This window comes from Labrus bergylta, chromosome 19, assembly GCF_963930695.1.
Source record: "Labrus bergylta chromosome 19, fLabBer1.1, whole genome shotgun sequence".
In the NCBI taxonomy this organism is placed as follows: domain Eukaryota; kingdom Metazoa; phylum Chordata; class Actinopteri; order Labriformes; family Labridae; genus Labrus; species Labrus bergylta.
In genome coordinates, this window is record NC_089213.1 from 4,910,216 (window position 1) to 4,932,206 (window position 21,991).

A 21,991-nucleotide genomic window follows, 5' to 3' on the forward strand; every position below is an offset into this window, starting at 1 on the left:
TCTTCATGTTTCCTCTTTTGTCCTAACATCAGTCCAAAACTAAAAAAAAACTCTGAAGTTTGCCGTCATAAATGTGTAGAAAAGCAGCAGATCGTTGATATTAAGAAGCTGGATCAAGCAAATTTTTGAGGTTTTTTTCGATTGTGTTGAGCTTGAAGGGTTATTAAAACTGGAAGGCAATTGAGTACAAATATATTTAAAGGCAGGGTTGGTAATTTTCTCCAGATCCACTTTTTCAGATTTTGGTGTAAACTGTCTTTAGGTCCTGACAGAAATCAATAACTCATGTTCTGAAAAAAACCCCAAAGAAAATCCGTCATCTGTAGCAGTTTGTAAGCCTGTAAAAACTTCAACCAATGTCTGCCACGAGGTACTAATCTGTTGAACCAATCAGGCGCCTCCCTGTCTCCCTGCTCGTTCTCTACCTCTTGTGTTCACTAGCCCACACTCAAAGATTGTCCTTGATGACGGAGTTCATACTGTGAGTTGACTCACCGCTGAATGAGACGTGAGACGACGTAGTTTGTACACAATGTAAGAGATGAGCTTAGGTTAAATTGTGGACCAATGGCGCTTTTGTATGTAATTGAGGGGCGTGGCTTTTGAGGGAGCACAGAGGGGATGGTGTAGATGGAGCACTGAGGGAATGCTACTTTCAAAATCTCATGCTAAGTTTTCGAAAATGGTCAACCCTGCCTTTAAGGTGAGTCTTAAGAACAGAATAGTGCACATTGTACCAACATGGAAATGAGGTACTGACACAGAAGAATCATTTTTGAACATGGCTGTAAACATTTTTATTTTTGCTTTAAAAAATATTAACTTCAGGGATTTCTTTTCAAAATAAAAGCGTCAGACTCTTGCTTGTTCCAGAGTCTCAAATATAAAGCTGTTTGAATATGTCTCTTTTCACAACTCGGACATTTTATAAACTAAATAATTAATCATACAATAAATAATCTAAATGACTCATGACGACAGTACTTGTTCGAGTCCTTGACTTATCCATACCCACACTATTTTACTGATGTGTTTATTTACGGGTTTTCTGTGTCTTATTTCGATCTACATCTTTTTTCACACTCTTCTCAACCTCGTGCATCTCTGCTGCAGCTCCTCTCCATTAGGTCACCTCCATCTCTCCTGCCCTCCATGCATTTCCTCTCAAAGCACTAACAAGCCTGTTTGAAGCTGCCCCCTCTCTTGACATCTAATCCACTTCTTCTACTCTGAAAGGACAGAGGCAGAGCACTGATAAAAGGATTGGCTAAAAAGCGGCCATTATTCTGCTTCTGTACCATCAACACACTCATGCACCTTGATCTGTCTGGGTCACCAGAGGTTTTTAAAAAATATTTATCTTCAGAGAAACAGTGTGGATGCTGCAGTGATTGTTTTAACAGGCTACAGAGTAAAAACCGAGTGTAACAGCAGGAAAAAGAAAGAAAGACAAGACTCTCCCAGCATGAAAGGAAGAAGTATCACTGCTGAAAAAATGTCAAAGCTAAAAGGAAAAGATCAACGTTCCTGATTTTGTTGAAGTTAGATGACAAGAGCCGTTCAACTCTCGTGTTTGTGACTTGAATATGAAGCTGCAATCAGAAGAGGTCGAGAGTAGATTAGCATACAAACAAGAATCAGAGGGAAGGAAAGAAGGAAGCCTCGCTCTGTCTTGAGGCAATGAAAACCCATAAAGCAACGACTGTGAAGTGCGCAAATTAAAATGTATATTGTGTTTGTTTAGAAGTGCAGAAAAAAAGAAAAGAGGGAATAATGCTTTTCATTTTGATTTTCTTAGGTGAGTCACCTCTTTTTTTTTTTTTATAAACTGGAAAGCAAATAAACTGGAGGCGACAAATAAGTAGAAACCACACTAATGAGTGAAAGCGTGGATACTACAGCGGCATGCTCAGGGGGCTTTCCTGAACCTGTGTCGAGAGCTGGAGATTAATGAAACCTCCGAAACAGCCAATCAGAGAGATTCCTCTCACCGACGCTGATTCCACATGTCAAATAGGTCAAAAAACAAAAACTAGGGCGACAACCGCTCACCGACGGTCCAACTAGTCTAGGATCGACAGCCAACAATCTCCTTGGTGTGTCAGGGCCTTTAGCCTTTATGCTAAGCTAACCTCCTCTAATTTACTGTGCAGACATGAGTGATAACCGTCTTCTTATCTGACTCTTAGCTCTCTTTTTCCCTCGGATGGAAACACTAAATGTATGTCGTCCCCGTTCTGTTTTCCTGATTTCTCTTCTTTTTTGTTGTTTTTTTAAAAGCTGGCTCTGATTGGAAATTTTCAAAAGAAGGGGATTTACATGTTTTAAAACAGACAACAATGAATAAAGAGTGTTTCCTTGATGTGTTCGTAAGTAATGGTGAGTCTTTAGGCTTAAAAAATTGGTTATGATTGTTTACATTTTTAGATGGACCGTGTTTTATCTAACCCAAATAGACCCCTCCCCCCATGCCCCAGAAAGCTTTTCCCCTTGATGGGCGCCATTGGCCCACAGAGTGAATACATTTACATTTAATCATGCTTTTTCTCCGTAGTTTTATAATATATTTGATGGGAAGATGTTTTCGATACTGTGTCATGTAGAAACCGTGTTGCAACAACCTTTATATGGTCATGCAGATGTAACGTGCACGTTGTTATATTTCCACCGGTTTTGTGTTTTCCTGAACATTTCCTAAACAACATAATTGATTAAATCTGACGTTATTGATCCAAGCACACAAGCAGCACAATGAAACACAAGCACAGCACGTTAGCTAGCAATGATTCTTTAGGCGTCTATTTTGCTGTTGCCTAGCAACAGTGTTCCCATACAGTGCCCACTTGAACAACTTTCCTGTAAACGACTTCATGACTTAACGAGTTCCACTTCAAGGCAGCCTTTCCAACTGAAGTATCAATCAATAATGTCCATCAAAGGTCAAACTTCACATGTCCGATGTCATCTCTTTCTCTGATGAAACTATAAAGTCATGACGTTAAAGCTGTATGGTCAGTACGAGCACTGATACATGCCGCTGCACACAGACACTGATCATGACAGAGACCCCGGTCTCATTGAGAATATTGTGCTGCCCACTCAGGCGTTTCTATGACGACAACCCATCTAGTCAGCTCCTGCCTGTTCGAAGGTAATGGATAACAGAAGAAGGCAAAACACAAGCAGATGTACCCGCGTTATGAATCTTAACCGGAAACAGTGTCATCACAGAAATGCCAAATAATGAGTGTGGTGACGATGTCGTCGTTGGTGTACGGAGGCAGGAGAGAGGAGCTCAGAGTCCAGATGATGTTTGTGTTTCACTTTGATTCAACAGTTTCTCAGACAGCCTGGTTTCAGACTGTGATCTCAACAAGAAAGAGAAAAGATGACACTTTCTCGCTGCGAATATGATCCGATTCCAAACCATAGCTGAACCTCGTTTGGTGTTTTCTCAAAGTCGGAGAGAGACTGTGTCAAATCTTCTGATTTGGCGTCACAGCTTTTTGCACTCTGATCAAAAAAAGTCCACATGCCAGTTTGTGAATGTAATATCTGACACTTCACTTCTAACAACTTCCCTCTGACTAAACACAGGTGTGTGAAATTAGACTAATTGTTCATGTTCATTAGGTTCCAGAGATTGTCAGGGAGATATGTTTGCCTATGAATTAAACATTTGTATTCCTAATCATCCACTTGAAACTCGAGGATTCAAACTAATCAGTCTTTTGAGGATGATGATGACTGATAAGTATGGGCGGCTGTGGCTCAGTGGTAGAGTGGGTCCTCTCTCGATCGGAGGGATGGCTGTTTGATCCCCAGCTCCCGCAGCAGTACATGTCCAAGTGTCCTTGGGCAAGATACTGAACCGCTAAGTGCTCCCGGTGGTAAAGCCAGCAGCATGTGAATGTGTTTGAATGAGATTAGAAAGTACTAATGGGCCCTTTGTGAAGCAGCTCTCGGTGTGTGAATGTGTCTGTGAATAGGTGAATATATGACGTGGAGTGTAAAAGCAGTATGTGGTGGTCAGAAGACGAGAAAAGCCTCATGTTAGAGCAGTCCATTTACCATGTATACATTTAAAAGGAGAAAACGAGATTCATGCAGCTCCTCAGGGTTGATGACGGAAGATTTTTGAGGCAATAAATAATTGAGAAAAGAAAAAAGGGTAAAAATGTTTTTGTGTAACTCACTTTAAATATTGACATATTCAATTTACATAACTTACTCTTTACTAAACAAAAGACATAATGAGCAGCTAGCTCTTTGAGGAATTTGAACATTAAGCTGACATAGACAAACAGCAACACCGCGCTCGCCTATTATTCAGGTCGTCCATGTGCATTATTATCAGTAACTTGTATTCTTCATAAAATCAAAACAGAACAGTTTTTTTTTAAATCACCACCTTTACAGTGTGAAACAACAAAGACATGAGCTATCTAGACCATTATCGTTTTTGAAACCAGTCTGTAAACATGTTTGGTTCTGCTGTCAAAATGGGCGTTTTTGAATGGGGTGTGTATGTGACTTCTGGTTCTTCTGGCAGCCAGCCTCAAGTGGACACATGAGGAATTGCAGTTTTTTTTTTTTTTTTTTTTTTTTTGCAGTTCTGCATTGGCTTCATTTTTTTTTTTTTTTTTTTTAAACACTGGAGGTTGCAGCTTGACTTTAAAGTTATACACCTCTGACTCACCTGTCTTCTCCACCTCCATGGGCTCTGGGTCAGGCTGCTCCACAGGAACACCATCCATATGGGTGAAGACGAACGGTTTCTCCGACGCCACCATCAGCCCCTTCCCCTTTGGCTCCACGGCTGCGTAGTGAGGCACCGACTTCCCCCTGAGGACCCTCCTCTTCTTCACCTCGTACTTCTTCTCCTGCCCTGCATGTGGACAGCATTAAACTGTGATATAGACCAAGGGGGATACCAAAAACATCATGTTTCATGTCAGAGCGATGGACAGAGCTCAGGTTATTCCACTGTCCATCAAGGTGGAGATATCCAGTCTCTTACTCCATCAGATATTAGCTCTCTTTGCTAAATGTTACTGGATTGAAGTGGGTGAAAATGAAAGGGGGGCAAGAACTCTATCCTCTATCTTTAGCCACTGAGAACAAAGACCTAAACCTTATTGTTCAGATATCAAAAGGGCGTCCCCTTTAAATCCAATTAAATGTGGACGGACTCTCAAAAGGCTGCATTTGTTTATTCTTCTTTCCCGTCTTTGCATTAGTAGTCAGAGTGTTTCTACTTTACAGGAAGTGCCAGGAACTTTAATGAAAATCCTTTGTGCCAATGTTTACTTCAGAGTGCACTGATCTCATGTGGGACATTATAATTAAACTCAGATAACAATAAACTCTGACTGACTTGCTTGATTTAATTTATGAGAATTTTTGTTGTCTGTTTGAGATGAATACTGTGAACACGAGGATGAAAATGTAACGACAGGCCTCGTTTGGATCCTGATTTTATGTATGGAACGCTTGTTATGTCTTACTTTGTGCTAGAGCTTCCAAAATAACATTGGGTCGTTGCACCACCCACCATGTCCTGCAGTGTTGGTGACTGTGATCCACTCCAGGGACACACAGTATCCGCTCCCTTTGGATTCCTGCGGGTCCTTCAGGATGCAGAGCAGCAGGACCTCCATGGTGTGGACTCCATCCTGGACATGTGAGACGCTGTGAAGGATGGTGAAAGGCTGCTCCATGTCTTCAGTGAACATAGGCTGCAGTCACAAAATAAAACAAAAACAGGATTTTACTAAACATGGGTGAAGTCTACAAGCTGGCGGTCATGTGTAACCCACTGTGAGGAGTTTTAGCTCGATAAAAAAAACAGACTCAGACGAATGCTGATGCCTTTAAATGACCAATAAAAGTGAAGTGCGGCATTGTCAGCTGTTTTCACACATGCACCCCTGAACATTTCTAGAAAATGTCAGGACGGCCTGCCCCTGAAATGCTGCTTACAAGAAATCGAAGATGGTGGCTGTAGCAGAGGCCAAAGCTGTGTCCAAAAAAACAACTTACAATACAAAGTTATACGTCAGATTGAGTATGTATGAAGTGCGCTCTGACTTCAAAGTATGCAGTTTTGTGTATGTGAGAAATCCCTGCATGTACTGTATACTAGATTGGCCATAAATCAAGTATGATACAGGACAGGAACCCGAGGTGTGGACTCAAGTTATCCTTCATAAAATCAAAACGGATGAGTTATGAAATAAATCCCCACTATTACAGTGTGTGCCAATATGGAAATGAGCTATTCAAACAATTTGTTCTTTTAAACAAGGCTTTAAACTATATATTTCAGCGGTCAAAATGAGCATTAGAAGATGGTGTGTGTATGGGACTTCCGGTGCTTTTGAAGCCAGCCTCAAGTGGACACTTGAGGAACTAGGACCGGGTTCTGGAGAGGGGCCAGTTCACGTCCACTGTGAGGTGCCATGATGCCTTTGAGCAGGACACCAAACCCAGCTGCTCACCCACCCTGACATCTCTTCATGAGTGCATGTCCATAGCATCCTGTTTGATCATGTACCGTCATCTATTTTCTTAACGAACACTTTGCAGTCAGCTGCTAACTGTAGTTGTTCTTAGGTATTGCGCCTTTCAGTGAACAGTGGATTTGCTTGAGACTACCTTCAGCTGCAGACTGATACATGTGTCAGTATTTATGTAAGCAGCACGAGTCACCAAGTGCATCAGTGTGACTTATTGCAGGAGCTCCATAGGACAGGGAACAAAGCCTGATAAGGCTCTGGACACAGGAAAAGTAATTTTTCATGAGATTAATTCATGGTCTGGTTTGCTCTTTAATTAAACTTGCCTTAAATTTTGCCTTGAAAATAAATGACCATCAGCCACTTTATCTTTTAATTAATCAGGCGCCAGAAAGAAACAAATATCAAACGTTGGCTTGTCACCAGTGAAATCATCTGCTGGCAGAAAGAGGATTATTTGTCATTATCATAATGAATCACCTTTTGTATTAAATTGTTATTCTGCACCTGTGGACTGTTAATGTATCATGTATTGATTCAGTGGTTACATCACCTGTTACTGAGGTGTCTGGCTCTTCGGACATTCAATAAATCACTACTCTCCACTAATCTTGGTTTCACATTTGAAACTTCTGTGAGCGGAGACGTGATCGATTATGCCATCGAAGACGTCTTATTCATGGGAATCCAACATGTGCATTTCTCTAAGGATCAAACTCATCTGATTTACTTACCTCCCACTTCATATGGGAGCTGTCTCCTCTCTTACCGGTGCGGAGGAGATAAAGTCGTCCAGCACCGTCAGCGAGAGCCGCCCAGGTCGCCGAGGTGAGGCTGAGAGACGCACACAGACGGTCCTCACACTCTCTGGACTCATCGGTTAAACGGAACACCTCTCTCGGCTTCCCCAGGGCGGTGTCCTGGATTCAAGAGAAAACAGAGCCATCAATCCCTGCGTCCATGAAACAATCAGGTTTAAAGATGAGTCCAAGCGAGGGGTTGCACGATTAATTAAAACATTACAGAAATGTCAATATGGCCAAGAGCAAATTATGCAAATCACTGGAGATGCAATTTTATGATAAACGTTGAAATAAAACATTATGTCCGTCATTTTGATGTCCGACCTGGTGCTTTGCATTGTGGGAAACAGTACGTGAGGGAGACTGGTCTGATGCATACTGTGAATTTTTCTAGAATCAGCACACAGTCAATCAAACTTTATTTATACAGCACCTTTCAGACAAATTAAATTGCAGTTCAATGCTTTACAAGAGCGCAGAAAAGTTGTTGACAAAAAGTAGTTTATAAAATCACTGAGAGACTAATGCAAACCAATAAGAATTAAAAAAACATGTATAAAAATAAAATAAAATAAGATATTATAATAAATACATAAGAGGAAACATTGGCATACTGCGGCTCTCGCATTTGTTACTGAATTTTTGGCCAAATCAGTACGTACTACAAGTAAAGTAGAGGGTCTCTAAAACAGCCTAACTTTAGGTTAACTTAGATGTGACTCTCAGCAGTCTAGTCAGGACTCGAGTTGAGACAGTTCATAAGAGAGGGCTTTGAACTTTAACAGAAGAGAGAGAGAGAGGCCACGTCTGAAACTCAACCACTCCAAACCCATGAAGACATTCTGCACTTTACACATGGTATCAAATAAACAGGGAGCTATTATTTACATAATGTTCTTGATGTAAAAAGGACAAAGGAAGAGATGTCAAAAAGAAAACATGAAGAACAGAAAAATGTACTCATTAAGAACAAGGATACGTGTCACCTCCTATAGATGACCGGGCTTCACGACTCTCACAGCCTTATTAGTAAGAGACCGATATATGCAACTGCATGAGCATCAATTACTCATTGCATGAAGTAACAGGGTTTTTGAAAGGGACTGTACAGCAGCTGCCTTTTTGTTTCCATGGAGCATGACACTGTGAATCACAACATTACATGATGTATGAGGCGCCTTTCAGATCGCTTTCTGCTGCATTAATGCCCCGGACAGAGTGTGAACAGCCTCTGTACAATGAGGGGTGGGGTGGGGTGGGGGGGGCAGCCAGGAGCGATAATTACGATGTGATGATTGTAATTACACTGTGAGCAACACATATTCATTAAGAGTAATTTAATGATGCCACTGAAAGGCAGAAAAACTGTCCGTCTCACTGGGTTATAGTCTCATGCTCGTCATCCAGGCCAGTTTGAAAAGAAAGAAGAAAAAAAAAAACACAGATTCACAGCCAATTATCTCTAATTATGGTCAATGAGTTCTGAGACATAAAAGGAGTCGCTGCTGAAAAGGTCATCTAACTGATTTTTTGCTCCTTGCCTCAGGATGTTGGTGCTGGATAACAAACCCGGATCAATTATCGATCCGGATAACCGGGTCAATCGCCACAGACTTAAAAGAGCTCTTCCTAAACTTTGTCCTCAGGTCTGATCAGACAACAAGCAGAAAAAATTTGATAAAAACTTTATCTTTTTTCCTCTAACTTTCTTGAACAGAGCATCGAGTTCACGAGTGCAAAGAATGATTCAATTAAATGTGTTTTTCTGTTATGAACATGAAAAAAAAATTCTTTACAGCTCCTGTCAGAAATGCATCATGGGGCATCATGGGGCATGGACTGATGCTGCCATTAAACAGGTGTTTGATCACCATCTAGTGGTGCGTCTGATGCACTGAATCCCACCAACACTTCCACCGTCACAACATCAGAATCACAACAGATTCATTTGACCTGATGGCTTTAAAATAAAATAAAAAAAGGATTTAGCGTCCACTTTTTAGAGGGGACATTTAGACAGCAGGGAAATGAGATGAGGTGCATTAGAAGGTCATTTCAAAACTTAAAAGACTTCATGTTGTTTTTTTTTTAAAGATACAATCTCAAAGGTTTTAATAATCGACAGTATCATACAGTATATAAGCTTTTTTTGAAACTTCAGACATTCAGACATAGTTCAAAGTTCCCCTAACCAAAAGAGAGAGAGAGTGTGGTGTGCGATTCCAATACACAAATCTGCAAATACTGACGTTTCTCAAATCCTTTTGGCGTCTCGTAAAGACGCAGAAGTTAAGTTGATGTGTCTTAAAAATAGAAAGAGAGCAGAGGAGGGGACACTATCTAAAGTGCAGGAAGAAATTGGCAACGTTCAGTACCGAAAAGCTGCAGATGTATTTGTGAAATGTATACAGTGTGCAGTTTGTTCATTAAAAAAAAGAGGCCTAGTATTGGGCGCCTAGGACTTGTATTCTTGTTGCCATGGTATCGAAACAGGCATTGATATCGTATGATTTTTTTTACTAGTGTTGCATTGAGGTTAAAAATTCTGGTTCCATGACAACCCCATGCAGCACAAGCAACATAATAAACCGCCCGACTGACTTTAAAGAGGTTTTAAAAGCTCACCAAGGTGACGCTGAGACTGAGAACCCGTCCTTTGCAGTCCACAAACAGAACGCTGTCTTCATACCAAGGGTCTAAGTGGAGGTAGTTGTACATGCCAAACGCTCTCATGTGCTCCAGAGTGTACTGAGTATCCTTCAGCTTCACTTCCTCGACAGCTGCAGCAGAGATTCAAAAAAAAAAAAGCAGGAAGGTAAGAACGACGTGTAAACATGTGACCAACGATCACCAGCGTTTATAAAGTGCTTTAAGCAGAAGAGTATGATCTTCAATTCAATTCAAAAAAACTTTATCTGTCCCCGGGGGGCAATTCAAAGGCACACAGAGCAGTAAATTAACAACAGTGCAGGTAGACGAAACATTTTAACCTAAATATAAAGTGTCAATTTAAACACAACTTAGAGCTTAAACTTAAAAATACAAAATATGGGGCGCTGGTGGCGCAATGGTTAGGGCGCGCGCCCCATGTATGGAGGCTGTCGTCTCAAGCGGGCGGCCCGGGTTTGCATCCCGCCTGTGGCCTCTTTCCCGCATGTCGTTCCCCTCTCTCTCTCTCTCTCTCTGGTTTCTGACTCTATCCACTGTCCCATCTCTCCATTAAAGGCACAAAAAGCCCCCAAAAAAAAAATCTTTAAAAATACAAAATATAAAAGAGGAGATGTAAGTGGACAGTGATCAGACTAACAGATGTAAACAGAACTATGTGCAGTAAACGAGAAATAAATATATATACAGAGCTATGTGCAGGTAGGCTAAATACTAAATGAGAAGTTATAAGGTGCATGGTGAATAATGGATGATTGTGATGAATCTTAAGAGTTTCTAAACATGGTGGACATTAACTACGCTTGTGGACTGTTGTGCAATTTGTTAATCCCAAAGAAAGAGTTTTTTAAGGTTTTCTGCACCTCTGTACCTTTGGCTTGGAACAACCTGCAGTCTGCATTTAAACTTCAGAACTAAGTAACCCTAAGTGTTCAATCTTGACTCCAAACTTTCTCTATGCAACTTTTTTAACTGATGATTTTCTTATTATTAAATGTGCACTCTGGTGTTTTTGTGGTTGAAAGCCTGTGTTGCAGCCAGGTAGCCCTCAGTGGGACTAACCTGGATAAATACAGGCTAAATATAAAACACAGATTTCCTCTTGTGTTTAAAAATGTACGTGTTGTTCCAATATTGTGGTTCTTTGTGGAGTAAACCGCTTGCCACATGCTTGTGCCTGTGACACAAGTGTATCTACAGAGGTTTCATTCTTGCACTGGACTACAGCTAACCTGAGCTAGCACAGTGTGCTAACTGTGCTGCAGGTTCCTCTCACCTGCATCCAGCTCCACGTTGTACGTCGGTATGGCGTCCAGAGATAACCTGTAACTTTCAAAGTTGGGGTCCAGCAGGTCCCTGTTGACCTTCAGGGAATAATTCGAGGCAGCCATTGTCCCCCCCCCTTTTTTTTTTTAAAACAACACTGGCACATGCAGAAGTTTTGTCAACTGAGATGCTGCTGCTGCTGCTGCTGGTGGTGAGACAACGCTTCCGGTTTGTTTGTTTATTTGATTGTGTGCGCACGGACTCATTTCACGACGGACACGAAATGCATTGGCGCCCGATTGGCGCTCGATGGAGATTGAGTTCTTACATTTTTTTTCCCCTGTAAATTATTTTGTGCACTTCCCCTTACTGACTTTAAATTCATTTCCACGAAGGTAAATTTACGTATCATATATATATTTATTTTTACAATGACGTTTAGCGTTTGTGCCAAATGAACCCACGTCAAGGCGGAACCATTCAGCTGCTTTAATGATCTAGGCGGAACGGTGTTGTGAAGGGACCGTGTGTTCCCCCCCCCCCCCCAGCTGATCCATCTCGACAAAAGGTAACAGCGTCTACCTGCATGCTATCTGAATTAAACATACCTGTGTGTGTGTTCCTCTCATCGTCTGGTGTGTGTTTGATTTCAGATCATGAGCAAAGACTCGCAGATGAGGGCTGCAATAAACCAAAAGCTGATCGAGATGGGGGAGCGGGAGCGGTAAGCAGCCTTTTTCCTTTCTCATCGATCACTGCAAGCTCTGCTCTACCTGGATATGCGTTTAAATGATGTGGACTGAATGTGTGGCTGCAGGTTGAAAGAATTGCTCAGGGCGAAGCTGGTGGAGTGTGGCTGGAAGGATCAGCTGAAAGCACACTGCAAAGGTAAAGTACCTGAATCACCTGTGTTCAGAGATAGATGCAGAACAGAATGTCTTCATTGTCATTATACAATTGTACAACGAATTTATTTGGTTTCACTTTACAAGCATACACACACAAGCATCCACAGCTAAAAACAACAAAAGAAGAAAATAAATAAATATTGCACAGTGTGAAATGTAAAATATTTCAGAAATATAAAATAAATATGGCACAGTGTGAAATGTAAAATATTTCAGAAATATAAAATAAATATGGCACAGTGTGAAATGTAAAATATTGCAGAAATATAAAATAAATATGGCACAGTGTGAAATGTAAAATATTGCAGAAATATAAAATAAATATTGCAGACATATAAAATAAATATTGCACAGTATGAAATGTAAAATATTGCAGAAATATAAAATAAATATTGCACAGTATGAAATGTAAAATATTGCAGAAATATAAAATAAATATTGCAGAAATATAAAATAAATATTGCACAGTGTGAAATGTAAAATATTGCAGAAATATAAAATAAATATTGCAGAAATATAAAATAAATATTGCACAGTGTGAAATGTAAAATATTGCAGAAATATAAAATAAATATTGCAGAAATATAAAATAAATATTGCACAGTGTGAAATGTAAAATATTGCAGAAATATAAAATAAATATTGCACAGTATGAAATGTAAAATATTGCAGAAATATAAAATATATATTGCACAGTATGAAATGTAAAACATTGCAGGCACATAATGTTGCTGAACCTAGACCTGACCAACTCCAGATCATAGCACTGCCCCCCCCCCCCACAGGCTTGTACAGTAGGCATGACGGGTGCATCACTTCATCTGCCTCTCTTCTTACCCTGATCACTCTGGAACAGGGGAAATCTTCCAGTTTTTAATAACGCATTGGACAGTTATTAACCCAATTTTAGTCGTTTCTACAATCTCCTTAGATGTTTTCTCTGCTTGACGCATGCAACGATTTGACCGAAACAGACTTAACATCTTTTCCACGACCACAGGATGGGTCTTTCAACATAGAAGTTTAAGAAATGAGAAGCCACTCATTGCACCAGTTGTGGTTAAATAACTTGTTACCAGCTGAAAGATAATCGCCCATGCAGTAATTATCCAATGGGAGGCTCTTACCTATTTGCTTAGTTAAATCCAGGTGGCGGCTTCTTTTTTTTTGGACAGGCAGTGTATATGCAAAGGAGATGGGTGGATGTTGAAGCTGGATCTTTACATCAGGGTTACTGAGCTCAGATGTGTATCTGGGATTTCTGAGATAACTTTTTCCTTCTTTTTTTTTTTTCCAGATGTGATCAAAGAAAAGGGTCTGGAGCATGTCACAGTGGAGGATCTGGTCACAGAAGTCACACCCAAAGGCAGAGGTACAGACATGAACATGCAAACTCAACACAACAGAAGATTTAATGTTCTTGTGTTAAAGCTCCTAAGTGGAGTTTTTTTTAATCTGGTTGTGAAACTCATGACTCAGGACTTTTGTCAACACAGAAAGATGGATGACATCAGGCTTGTTTTCTGAAGAATACGATCTTTATCCACTAAAATATTTTCAGCTCATTGCAGTATATCCCTGAAATGTATAAATTTGATAGGTGTTATTTTTTCTTCATGATGGTTAAAAAGAAGCACGTTAGAACACAATGCAGTCCAGTACATCATAATAAATATAATAAAGCATGTATTGCAGTTTTGTCCTCTTCCCCCTGTTTGTTCCTGAATATCAACATGTTTGTTTCTCTCTTTGTTGCAGCACTCGTACCCGACAGTGTGAAGAAAGAGCTCCTGCAGAGAATCAGAGCTTTTCTAGCTCAACATGCCACTTTGTGAAAGAGGCGACTCACCGTCTATAGACTTTTTTTTACTCATTGTAGATCCGTAAATTGAAATCCTAAACTGATGTTTGTTCTCATTGTGAGCAATGCTGAAGTGTTATTCTTTTTTTTCTTTCGTATTGTGTTTTCATATTGATTTTAGTTTGTAATGCTGCAGTTTTGGAAAATAAATAAAGTTGTGCCTATTTTGGTCATTTGGGTGTTCAGAGTTTTTCTTTGAAACTGCTTAGAGCTGTTTCACCTTTTTAAAAACTCCTCTTGTGAAAACCCAAAACTTCAGATGAACCATTTTAAGCCGTTATTTCTCAGTTTGCAGTGAACATGATGGGACAGCCAGAAATGTCATGGTCTCCTTCTTTTTCCTACTTATAAGGTAAGTCTTGTTTGCTGAGCACAAAGACTTTTGTTTGGTTAAATATTTTTAACGTTGCAACTGAGCACTAAATTATAGCAATACAGTTAAGGCATAAATAAGCATTATATACTTACTGTATTGTACTTAATTACCAAAAATAAATGTTCTTTCTGAAAAACAAAATTTGGGATCAAACACATCTCAGGCTTCAGTTCATGGTGCTGCAGTTACGCAATTTGTCCTTCAAGGTATTGTTCTCTAATGTTTTATTATGGACTGCAATACCAATTTCAAACACTAGGTGTCAGAGTTACATATTGCTCCTTTAAAATTACATTTTTTTTTTTTTTTGGTGCAGTTTGGAATTTTACCTTCAAGGTATAGTTTTTAGCAGGTCTCACTAGAAACGCTTAGAGTGGGTTTAGGCATGTGCGCTGATGTTCACACATCTGTCTGAACCTGCTGGGCAACATATTTGGTGTTCATTTTTCACAATCAACGTGACAGTAGACGACTGTTCATTGTTACTCTGGCAGCGCTATATTTAGACTTCTAAACGGAGTGTTTAGCTCTGTGTGTGGGCAGTGTGAAAACCTGTGTGTGTGGGTGACGAGTGTCTTTGAGAGCCTGCAGCAGAAATCTGTAGACTAAATGTTGTGGGTTGTATGACAGCTGTAGATATCTCATTTTGCAAACACACTTAGCACAATTTGCTCTGAAAAGAAATCACGTATCTAAAGGTGCAAAAAAGTTTCAGTGTCTCTTAAGTTTCTTCCTTCCTCCAGGCTACAGCACGCAAAGTTGATATCTTGCAATGATCTTGATCTTATTGTCCGCACAACATCATTTTGTTTTGTTTGCACAAGAAAGATAGTTATCTTGTGTACTGAAGTAAAAATAAAAATCACTTTTTGGGACTTCAGGGGCTGTGAAGGTTAATAACCTGTAATATTTACAGTCTATGTTAATAACTTGTTCCCATGTAATCAGATTGTAATAACTTGTGACCACATAATGATAATTTAAGATAAATAAAATTGTCTCCTTTTGTCATCAGTTCATCGGTATACCTGAAAAATGTTGAAATATGATTTAAACATGACCTTCTTAAACGACAATGTTGACTTTTCAACAAAATTACTTTTCACTGTTTAAAACCCAGAGTTATTATTTAACAATCTGGTTTAATACATCTTTCCAAGTCCAGAGACGATCTTGTACAGATAAAGGTACAAAAGTGTAAAAAACAGAAGTGACTTCTTCCAGTCAGGACATCGATCAGCACAAAACTCACCGTTTATCACACAGTTAGTTATCGTCAAAATTTTACTGAGCTTCTCTCACCATACTTTGATGTATTTGTATAATAATGTGCCTCTTTTTTTTAGACTTTTTCTACACCCACAGACTGTTTATTGTAATATCGTAACACATTTTCCCTTTTCGTCTTTTCTTATGGCAGATTTGTTGAATAAATTGTTGGTACTTATGTCACATAAATATTAAAATGATATGACTTTATTTAAAGGAATGGATGAAATAATGAGAAAATCTACTTGTGCAAGCCCTTAAAGAATGAACACCTTGTGATTCTTTGGCAGACTTGTGTTGTGTATTTATTTATTTTCTGCTGTTAATACTGGAGTGTGTGGTTTCTGTTCTTGTGGAGCCTTAAGCGTTGGTCTTTGTCTTTCTTCTATACTTGAAAATATTTCCTATTCAGATATTTTTATTGGCCTAAGAGGGGAAGATTGTTTTGCAACAGGAGCAAACGGAAAAACAAAATACACAACAGGACCGAAGTTAAATTCCTTGTGTGTGTGTGTGTGTGTAAGCATACCTGACTAATAAATCAGATTACGATTCTGACAACATCTGAATCTAAAAAAGACTTTAAAGCCAGACAAAATAAACAAATTATAAATTATAAATTAACAAACATCATCATCAATAAAATCAGTCAAAGGCTCATAACGTGAAGTACATTTCTACAGAGTTATGCAAAGTGCAATGTGGAGGTATGTGCAACAACAGTGTAAGAAGAGTAACCTGAAGGATAATTCTCTTTTAGTGCATAAGATATCGAGTGGGTGAATGAAACCTGGATTCTTTAAGTCTTCCTCACAAGGGCTCTGAAAGACGGCCTGAGGGCAGTGGATCTGTGTCTGGTTTCTGACCTGTAATCTTACTCCTCAGGTGTAATATTAAAGTCTCTTTATGTGTCACTATGATTGGCTGTTTGTCCAGTGATATTGCTCATTTTCCTTTGTTCATATATTTAATCTCTGGTGGCGACTGCACATCAGCTGATCACCAGTATTGGCCAAAGAAACAACAAACATCTGGAAAACACAGGTGATGCTTTACTTCTTCCACCTCTCATTAAAGGTGATCGTATACTTTCTTTAATCGTTGATGAAAATTTACGAGATGTCTGTTCTGAAAGATGTTACCTCATATGTTTGTTTTGTTTCCTGGTAGATGATGACCTGTGAGAAACTTTCGCAACATTTGCTTCTCTTCTATACGAACAGGTAATTTTCCGCTCGCCCTATTCATTCCTGTCTTCCTTCTGTGGGACAACATAATTAGTGCTTTAGGCTGAAAATAACCAAACTTAAAAGACAGAATGACAAAACCAGAGTAATCTTCTTAACACAAAGGTTGTGCGTCTTTGCTGTTTTTCTCAGAAATGTCACCAAAGAAAGCTCAACAACCAGCGTCTCCTGCCCAGTGGTACATGTTCGAGAATGCCTTGATGTGTGTGAGTTGAACCGTTTTATGATAAGATAAGATCATCTTGATTGAGCCCCTAGCAACCTATGGACAATTTAGAGTCACCGATTAATTAGCCTAACAAGCATGTCTTTGGACGGAGGGAGGAAGCCAGAGTACCCAGAGAAACCCTCACATGCACGGGGAGAACATGCGAACGTCCTGTGTGACTCTCTCTCTCTCCTATTTCTGACTCTATCCACTGTCCTATCGCTTGCATGTTTCCTTATAAAAAGCACAAAGCACTGGATGGATTTGTTTTTTCCAGTACCAAACATAAACACTGATCTGTCACTACCACTTGAGGATGCTCGAGTTGCAGAGTTGTCCCCCCATTCTAAATTTCTCTGACGCATCAGCAGGATCAGATGTCTGCCCTGAAACTCTGAAACAGTCTTATCAACTCTTTGAGTCTGTAATGCGTTATGTTTTTTTGGAGAGGTAAGGTCTAATGTGGCTCTTGCATTCTCTGCAGCTCAAATCACCTCCATAACCAGAGAAAACTGAAAAAATAAACTGGAAAAAACAAGCGTTCCCTCTTGAGGAGTTTTACGGGACATATGGTGAAGAGCACAGACAGAAAATCCCAGCAAAACTAAAGTAACTGTGATAGTTTCATTTCTGTCTGGTTAGCAAGTCATGATCTTTGACTGTATGAAAAGTGGACGTACATCTCACTCCATATGTTTCTGACTTTTGAAGACCATCGATAGCGGTCACCATATTAGACATCCTTTAGATGTTTAGAACTACGTTTTGTTAAACCTAACTTTTGCTGATAAAGAAATTATCCCGTCATGGGGGGCGGGAGCTGATCCCAGCTGTCATTGGGTGTGAGGCGGGGTGCACCCAACATGTTTCTGTCTGCTGTGTTTGAATAGGTGTGTTTGTGATTTTCGAGGCCTTTGCAGCCAGCCTGAAGTGAGGAACTGCAGATTTTTAGCACTTCCACATTTCAACAGCAGAGGTTTATGCTTGGTTATGATAAACTTGCTGCAAATGTTCCTGAACTGCAGAGTTCTAACTCACAAGCTTAACAATACAATCCAAATGTAAATGTCAGGTTAATGCATGTAAAGACTTAATCCCTCGCTCCCTGTGTGATCTGGGAGAGGTCAAAAAGGTAAATGCACTTTTAGTTCTTTATATGTCACATTAATGTCAGCTAATAAATTGTGATGTCTCCACAGTAGCATTGTGCTCTTCTCTGATCTGACATTGTTTGACATGTTCGACAGTGTAATTGTACTTGTTTGTTTTGTTTGGAGAGGCTTTTAAGTCCGTGTAGGCTTGACTCCTCTCTGTGTCTGTCATCTCAGAGAGGAAACCACAACGATGCCGCTCACAGTTTGTTTTATTTACAACGTAGACACGAAAAATAGTTCAACCTAGAGTCATGAGCTGTCTGGCAGTGATTTAATATGCTGTAAAAACTTCATTCAATCTGTTACTAAATATAGTTAATATTACAGTTCTGCTTTTTTTTCTTGATTTTACAAACGCAGCGTAGCCGGATGTTCTAAAGAGGAAAAATTGGCATTAAGGCATTTTTTATTAAGATTTATTTTTGGGCTTTTTATGCATTTTTTGTAGAGATAGGACAGTTTATAGAGTGGGAAATCAGGCACAGAGAGAGAGTTGGGAATGACGGAGCCAAAGGTCGGATTTGAACCCAGGTCGCCTGCTTCGAGAACTCCAGCCTCTGTACATGGGGCCTGCAGCTATAACCACTCAACCACCGGCACCCCGCATTATGGCATTGTGATTGTATTTGGTGGAAAAACAGAATAATATATAACTTAAACTTCAAACTGAAAAGCCCTACTATTAAAACTCTTAACAAAGCTGCGACGAGATGAAACATTTAGAGAAGCGCTCGGCACATGCGGACCCCATCAACCCTCAACGTGGCCCTCAGGTCAATTTTTACACATCAGTTAATTGGAAACATGAAGAAAACATGACAAAATCTGCCATGAACTCTTGAAAACCAGAAATATGTCCATAATAATATTTGATCAGTGGTATATGTTGAGTTAAATTTCAGACATAATTGACTGTAATCGTTTTTGTATCCTACAATTTGGCCCCCTGGCAGTGAGAATTAAATGAATGTGGCCCTTGCTGTGACCAAAGTTGCCCATCCATGATTTAGAGCTTAAAAAGTGAAGGTTTGTTTGAGGGATAGTGATGCAGGACCGCCTTTCTTTAGTTTAAAGAAATGCCTGTCTTTTATTTTTTTTAAACAATCACAATCAGCACGGCTATTAAAGTTTGAACTACTGGAAGAAACAGAACATTTATCATTTTAAATGAATCCTGAAATCAGCATCTCAACATCTTCTCTTCTCACCTCAGATGTCACGCCGTGCGTGTGTGAAATCACTTTGTGAGAATCGAACGTGCTGACAGTGATAACAGACGTTAAGAATGACTGAATAAAAAACATGTCGACAGCTGATTATCTGGTTTGCTTCTGTGGGTCATACAGGGTCACTCAAATTAAACTGACACCGTCTTTTTTACAGAACTCGATGTGTCCATCATCATCTCTGTTATCTGAGGTGTTTTTATTTTTTTTTAAATCACAAGTGCTCAGGAATAATCTGATGGTGGACGGTCAGAAGTCACAATGCTGATAAAACAAAGATATCGTTTAAGCTGATATGAGTAGCATGCATGTTCTGTTGATTTCAGGGGACACTGCAGTTACATGAGATCTCATTATTATTACGTTGTAACTGTCTCCCACTGGAACTGAGAGCTGTGAAGTCTGTGGACATTTTTAAAAAGCGGATGAAGATCCATTTGTTTAGACTTGCCTTGGTTTGATCCCTCTACAATTATCTGTTTTTAATCTATTCTTTATGTATCTTTTATTGTGCAGCACTTTGTGACGTCAGCTCTTTTGAAAGGTTCTTTATAAATCAACTTTATTTACTTACTTATTCATTTGTTAATAAACAACCTGAACTAAATGTGATGCGTTTGTTTTCTCTTTATCGATTTTTGTGATACCTATTTTAAAAAAAAGAAGCCCTCCTTCTTTCTTGAAGTTGCTGTGAGCTGCTGAAACTCTGCCAGGGAAACAAAGCCACTGACGGACTGCATGCCATAAATCAAGTCAGCGGTGTTAGACCCGAAAGTCAAAAAATGACTTTAGAAATTGTCAATCTTGTAGCTGATTGGCTGGTTCGCTTATATAGTTCATATTGAAGGATCTGTATTTAATTGAGACTCTTTTGTAACCACTTCAAACCAGCAGGTTGAACTTATCACATTTAAAAAAAACTCATTTTCTTGTTAGATTACACCTGTAGACGTGTTCATGCTTTCAGAGGGTGACCTCCATTTGTCTTTGAGTGGCATGAAGCAGCGACACATGGCGACATAACGACATTGACAACCCAATCTAAACACTGATGATTCATTACACTCCTGCTTCACAAAGGAGATATTTAGTCTACGTCTGGGGTGTTGGATTTCGACATATTGTTCCGAGCGGAGGAGAAGTCGGCCAAGAAAAATGTTCATGTTGGCGCAGCACTTATTTCCTATGTGTTGTATTTTTCATTTTGTGTTTCTGCTTATAGGAAAGGCATTTAAGATACGAACAAGCTGTACTTAAAGTGTCTCACAAAGGTCTACATTCAAAGGAGAACCATGAAATTAAGAGATATCCAAGAAACAATTTAATTATTTTTGGAAATTATGCAAGTCATTTGTTTGCACATTGTTGGGTCACCATCAGAGGAAACAAAACACTTAATATGAATCCTTTTAAAGGTTTATTTTTGGGCTTTTTATGCCTTTAATTAGAGCTAAGACAATGGATAAGTCAGAAATCGTTGAGAGAGAGAGAGCGGGGAACGACATGCAGGAAAGGAGCTGCAGAGCGGATTCAAACCCGGGCCGCCTGCTTGGAAAACCATGGCCTCCGGACTGTACATGGGTTGCACGCACTAACCCGGCACCCAAAATGAAAATCCTTAGATGACCTTTACCATGATTCAAGATTAGGCGTTATCATTTTATTCCAAGGGATGTTCTTTTACTTTTTTTTCGGCTCTGGACAAAATTCAGCGTGATAAATACTAACTTTTCTTAAGTCGACTATGATCATTTTCTGTATTCTCAGTAAGAAATATCCACTGAACTCAAATCCTGTATGCATTTAAAAGCTGTAAGATATCAGTTTAATAGTAAGAATCCTGTTTGAATGTTGATGTCTTTCTCCATGTGGCAGTGACTGTTTCATAACTTCCTCTTCACTTCCATCACAATAGTCATGAATCAGATTCCCACCCATGAAGCTGTCACTCATCACGTCTTTTCTGGCCAGGTTTCACCCTGTGACAGGACATCGGAACAAAAACAAAAAGAAGTGTGTTGTGGTGAATAATTGTGTAGATATCAGATTAGGTTGTCCCCTCCCCCCACCAACAGGTGAGAGGTATAAAGAGAGTGAGCAACCCTGCGCACAGGTAGAGTCTCTCTCTCTGACACCTGAGACATTCAACAGGAGAATAGCGTTTTCAGCAGGTGAGCTTTCACTAAAGAATCACACAAGCTGTTCATGTAGTGGTGCAGATTTTGGGGATAATTATAAATTTTATCACTTAATATTTTTTATTTAATTATGCTGGTGAAGTTTGTTGTTTGCTCTGTGTCTTCCTGTTTATCACCATCCTGTGAAGCATTTTACGCTCTATTGTGGACTTTAAAATAAATCTTTTAAGGACTGTATTTCTAAAACTGCACTTTCTGTGTAAGATTATTTTTTCAGTTTCCCATCACTCAGACGGTTGATCACATCAGGCTGCAGGTGAGACAGCAGGGAAATCTGGGAAATCTCAAGG

General features: G+C 39.5%; 2 protein-coding genes across 2 annotated transcripts in view; one reads left to right on the forward strand and one right to left on the reverse strand.

The window, feature by feature from the left end:
- The window catches only part of nudcd1 (NudC domain containing 1), a 32,108-nt gene extending 20,627 nt beyond the window's left edge, over positions 1-11,481 (reverse strand). The window contains exons 1-5 of the mRNA XM_020652401.3: positions 11,265-11,481; positions 9,947-10,101; positions 7,253-7,438; positions 5,555-5,738; positions 4,700-4,888 (exon numbers count right to left, since the gene is read on the reverse strand). Of these exons, the coding sequence (XP_020508057.2) occupies positions 4,700-4,888; positions 5,555-5,738; positions 7,253-7,438; positions 9,947-10,101; positions 11,265-11,379 (829 nt within the window). The 5' untranslated portion in view covers positions 11,380-11,481. The remainder of the gene's footprint in view (positions 1-4,699; positions 4,889-5,554; positions 5,739-7,252; positions 7,439-9,946; positions 10,102-11,264) is intronic.
- Positions 11,482-11,739: 258 nt separating this feature from the next.
- LOC109997809 (transcription and mRNA export factor ENY2-2) lies at positions 11,740-14,196 on the forward strand. Its single transcript, XM_020652419.2, has 5 exons — positions 11,740-11,822; positions 11,908-11,978; positions 12,072-12,142; positions 13,460-13,534; positions 13,921-14,196. Exons 2-5 carry the CDS (start codon positions 11,911-11,913, stop codon positions 13,995-13,997), a joined length of 291 nt encoding a protein of 96 aa, XP_020508075.1. The 5' UTR covers positions 11,740-11,822; positions 11,908-11,910; the 3' UTR covers positions 13,998-14,196.
- Positions 14,197-21,991: the final 7,795 nt, after the last annotated feature.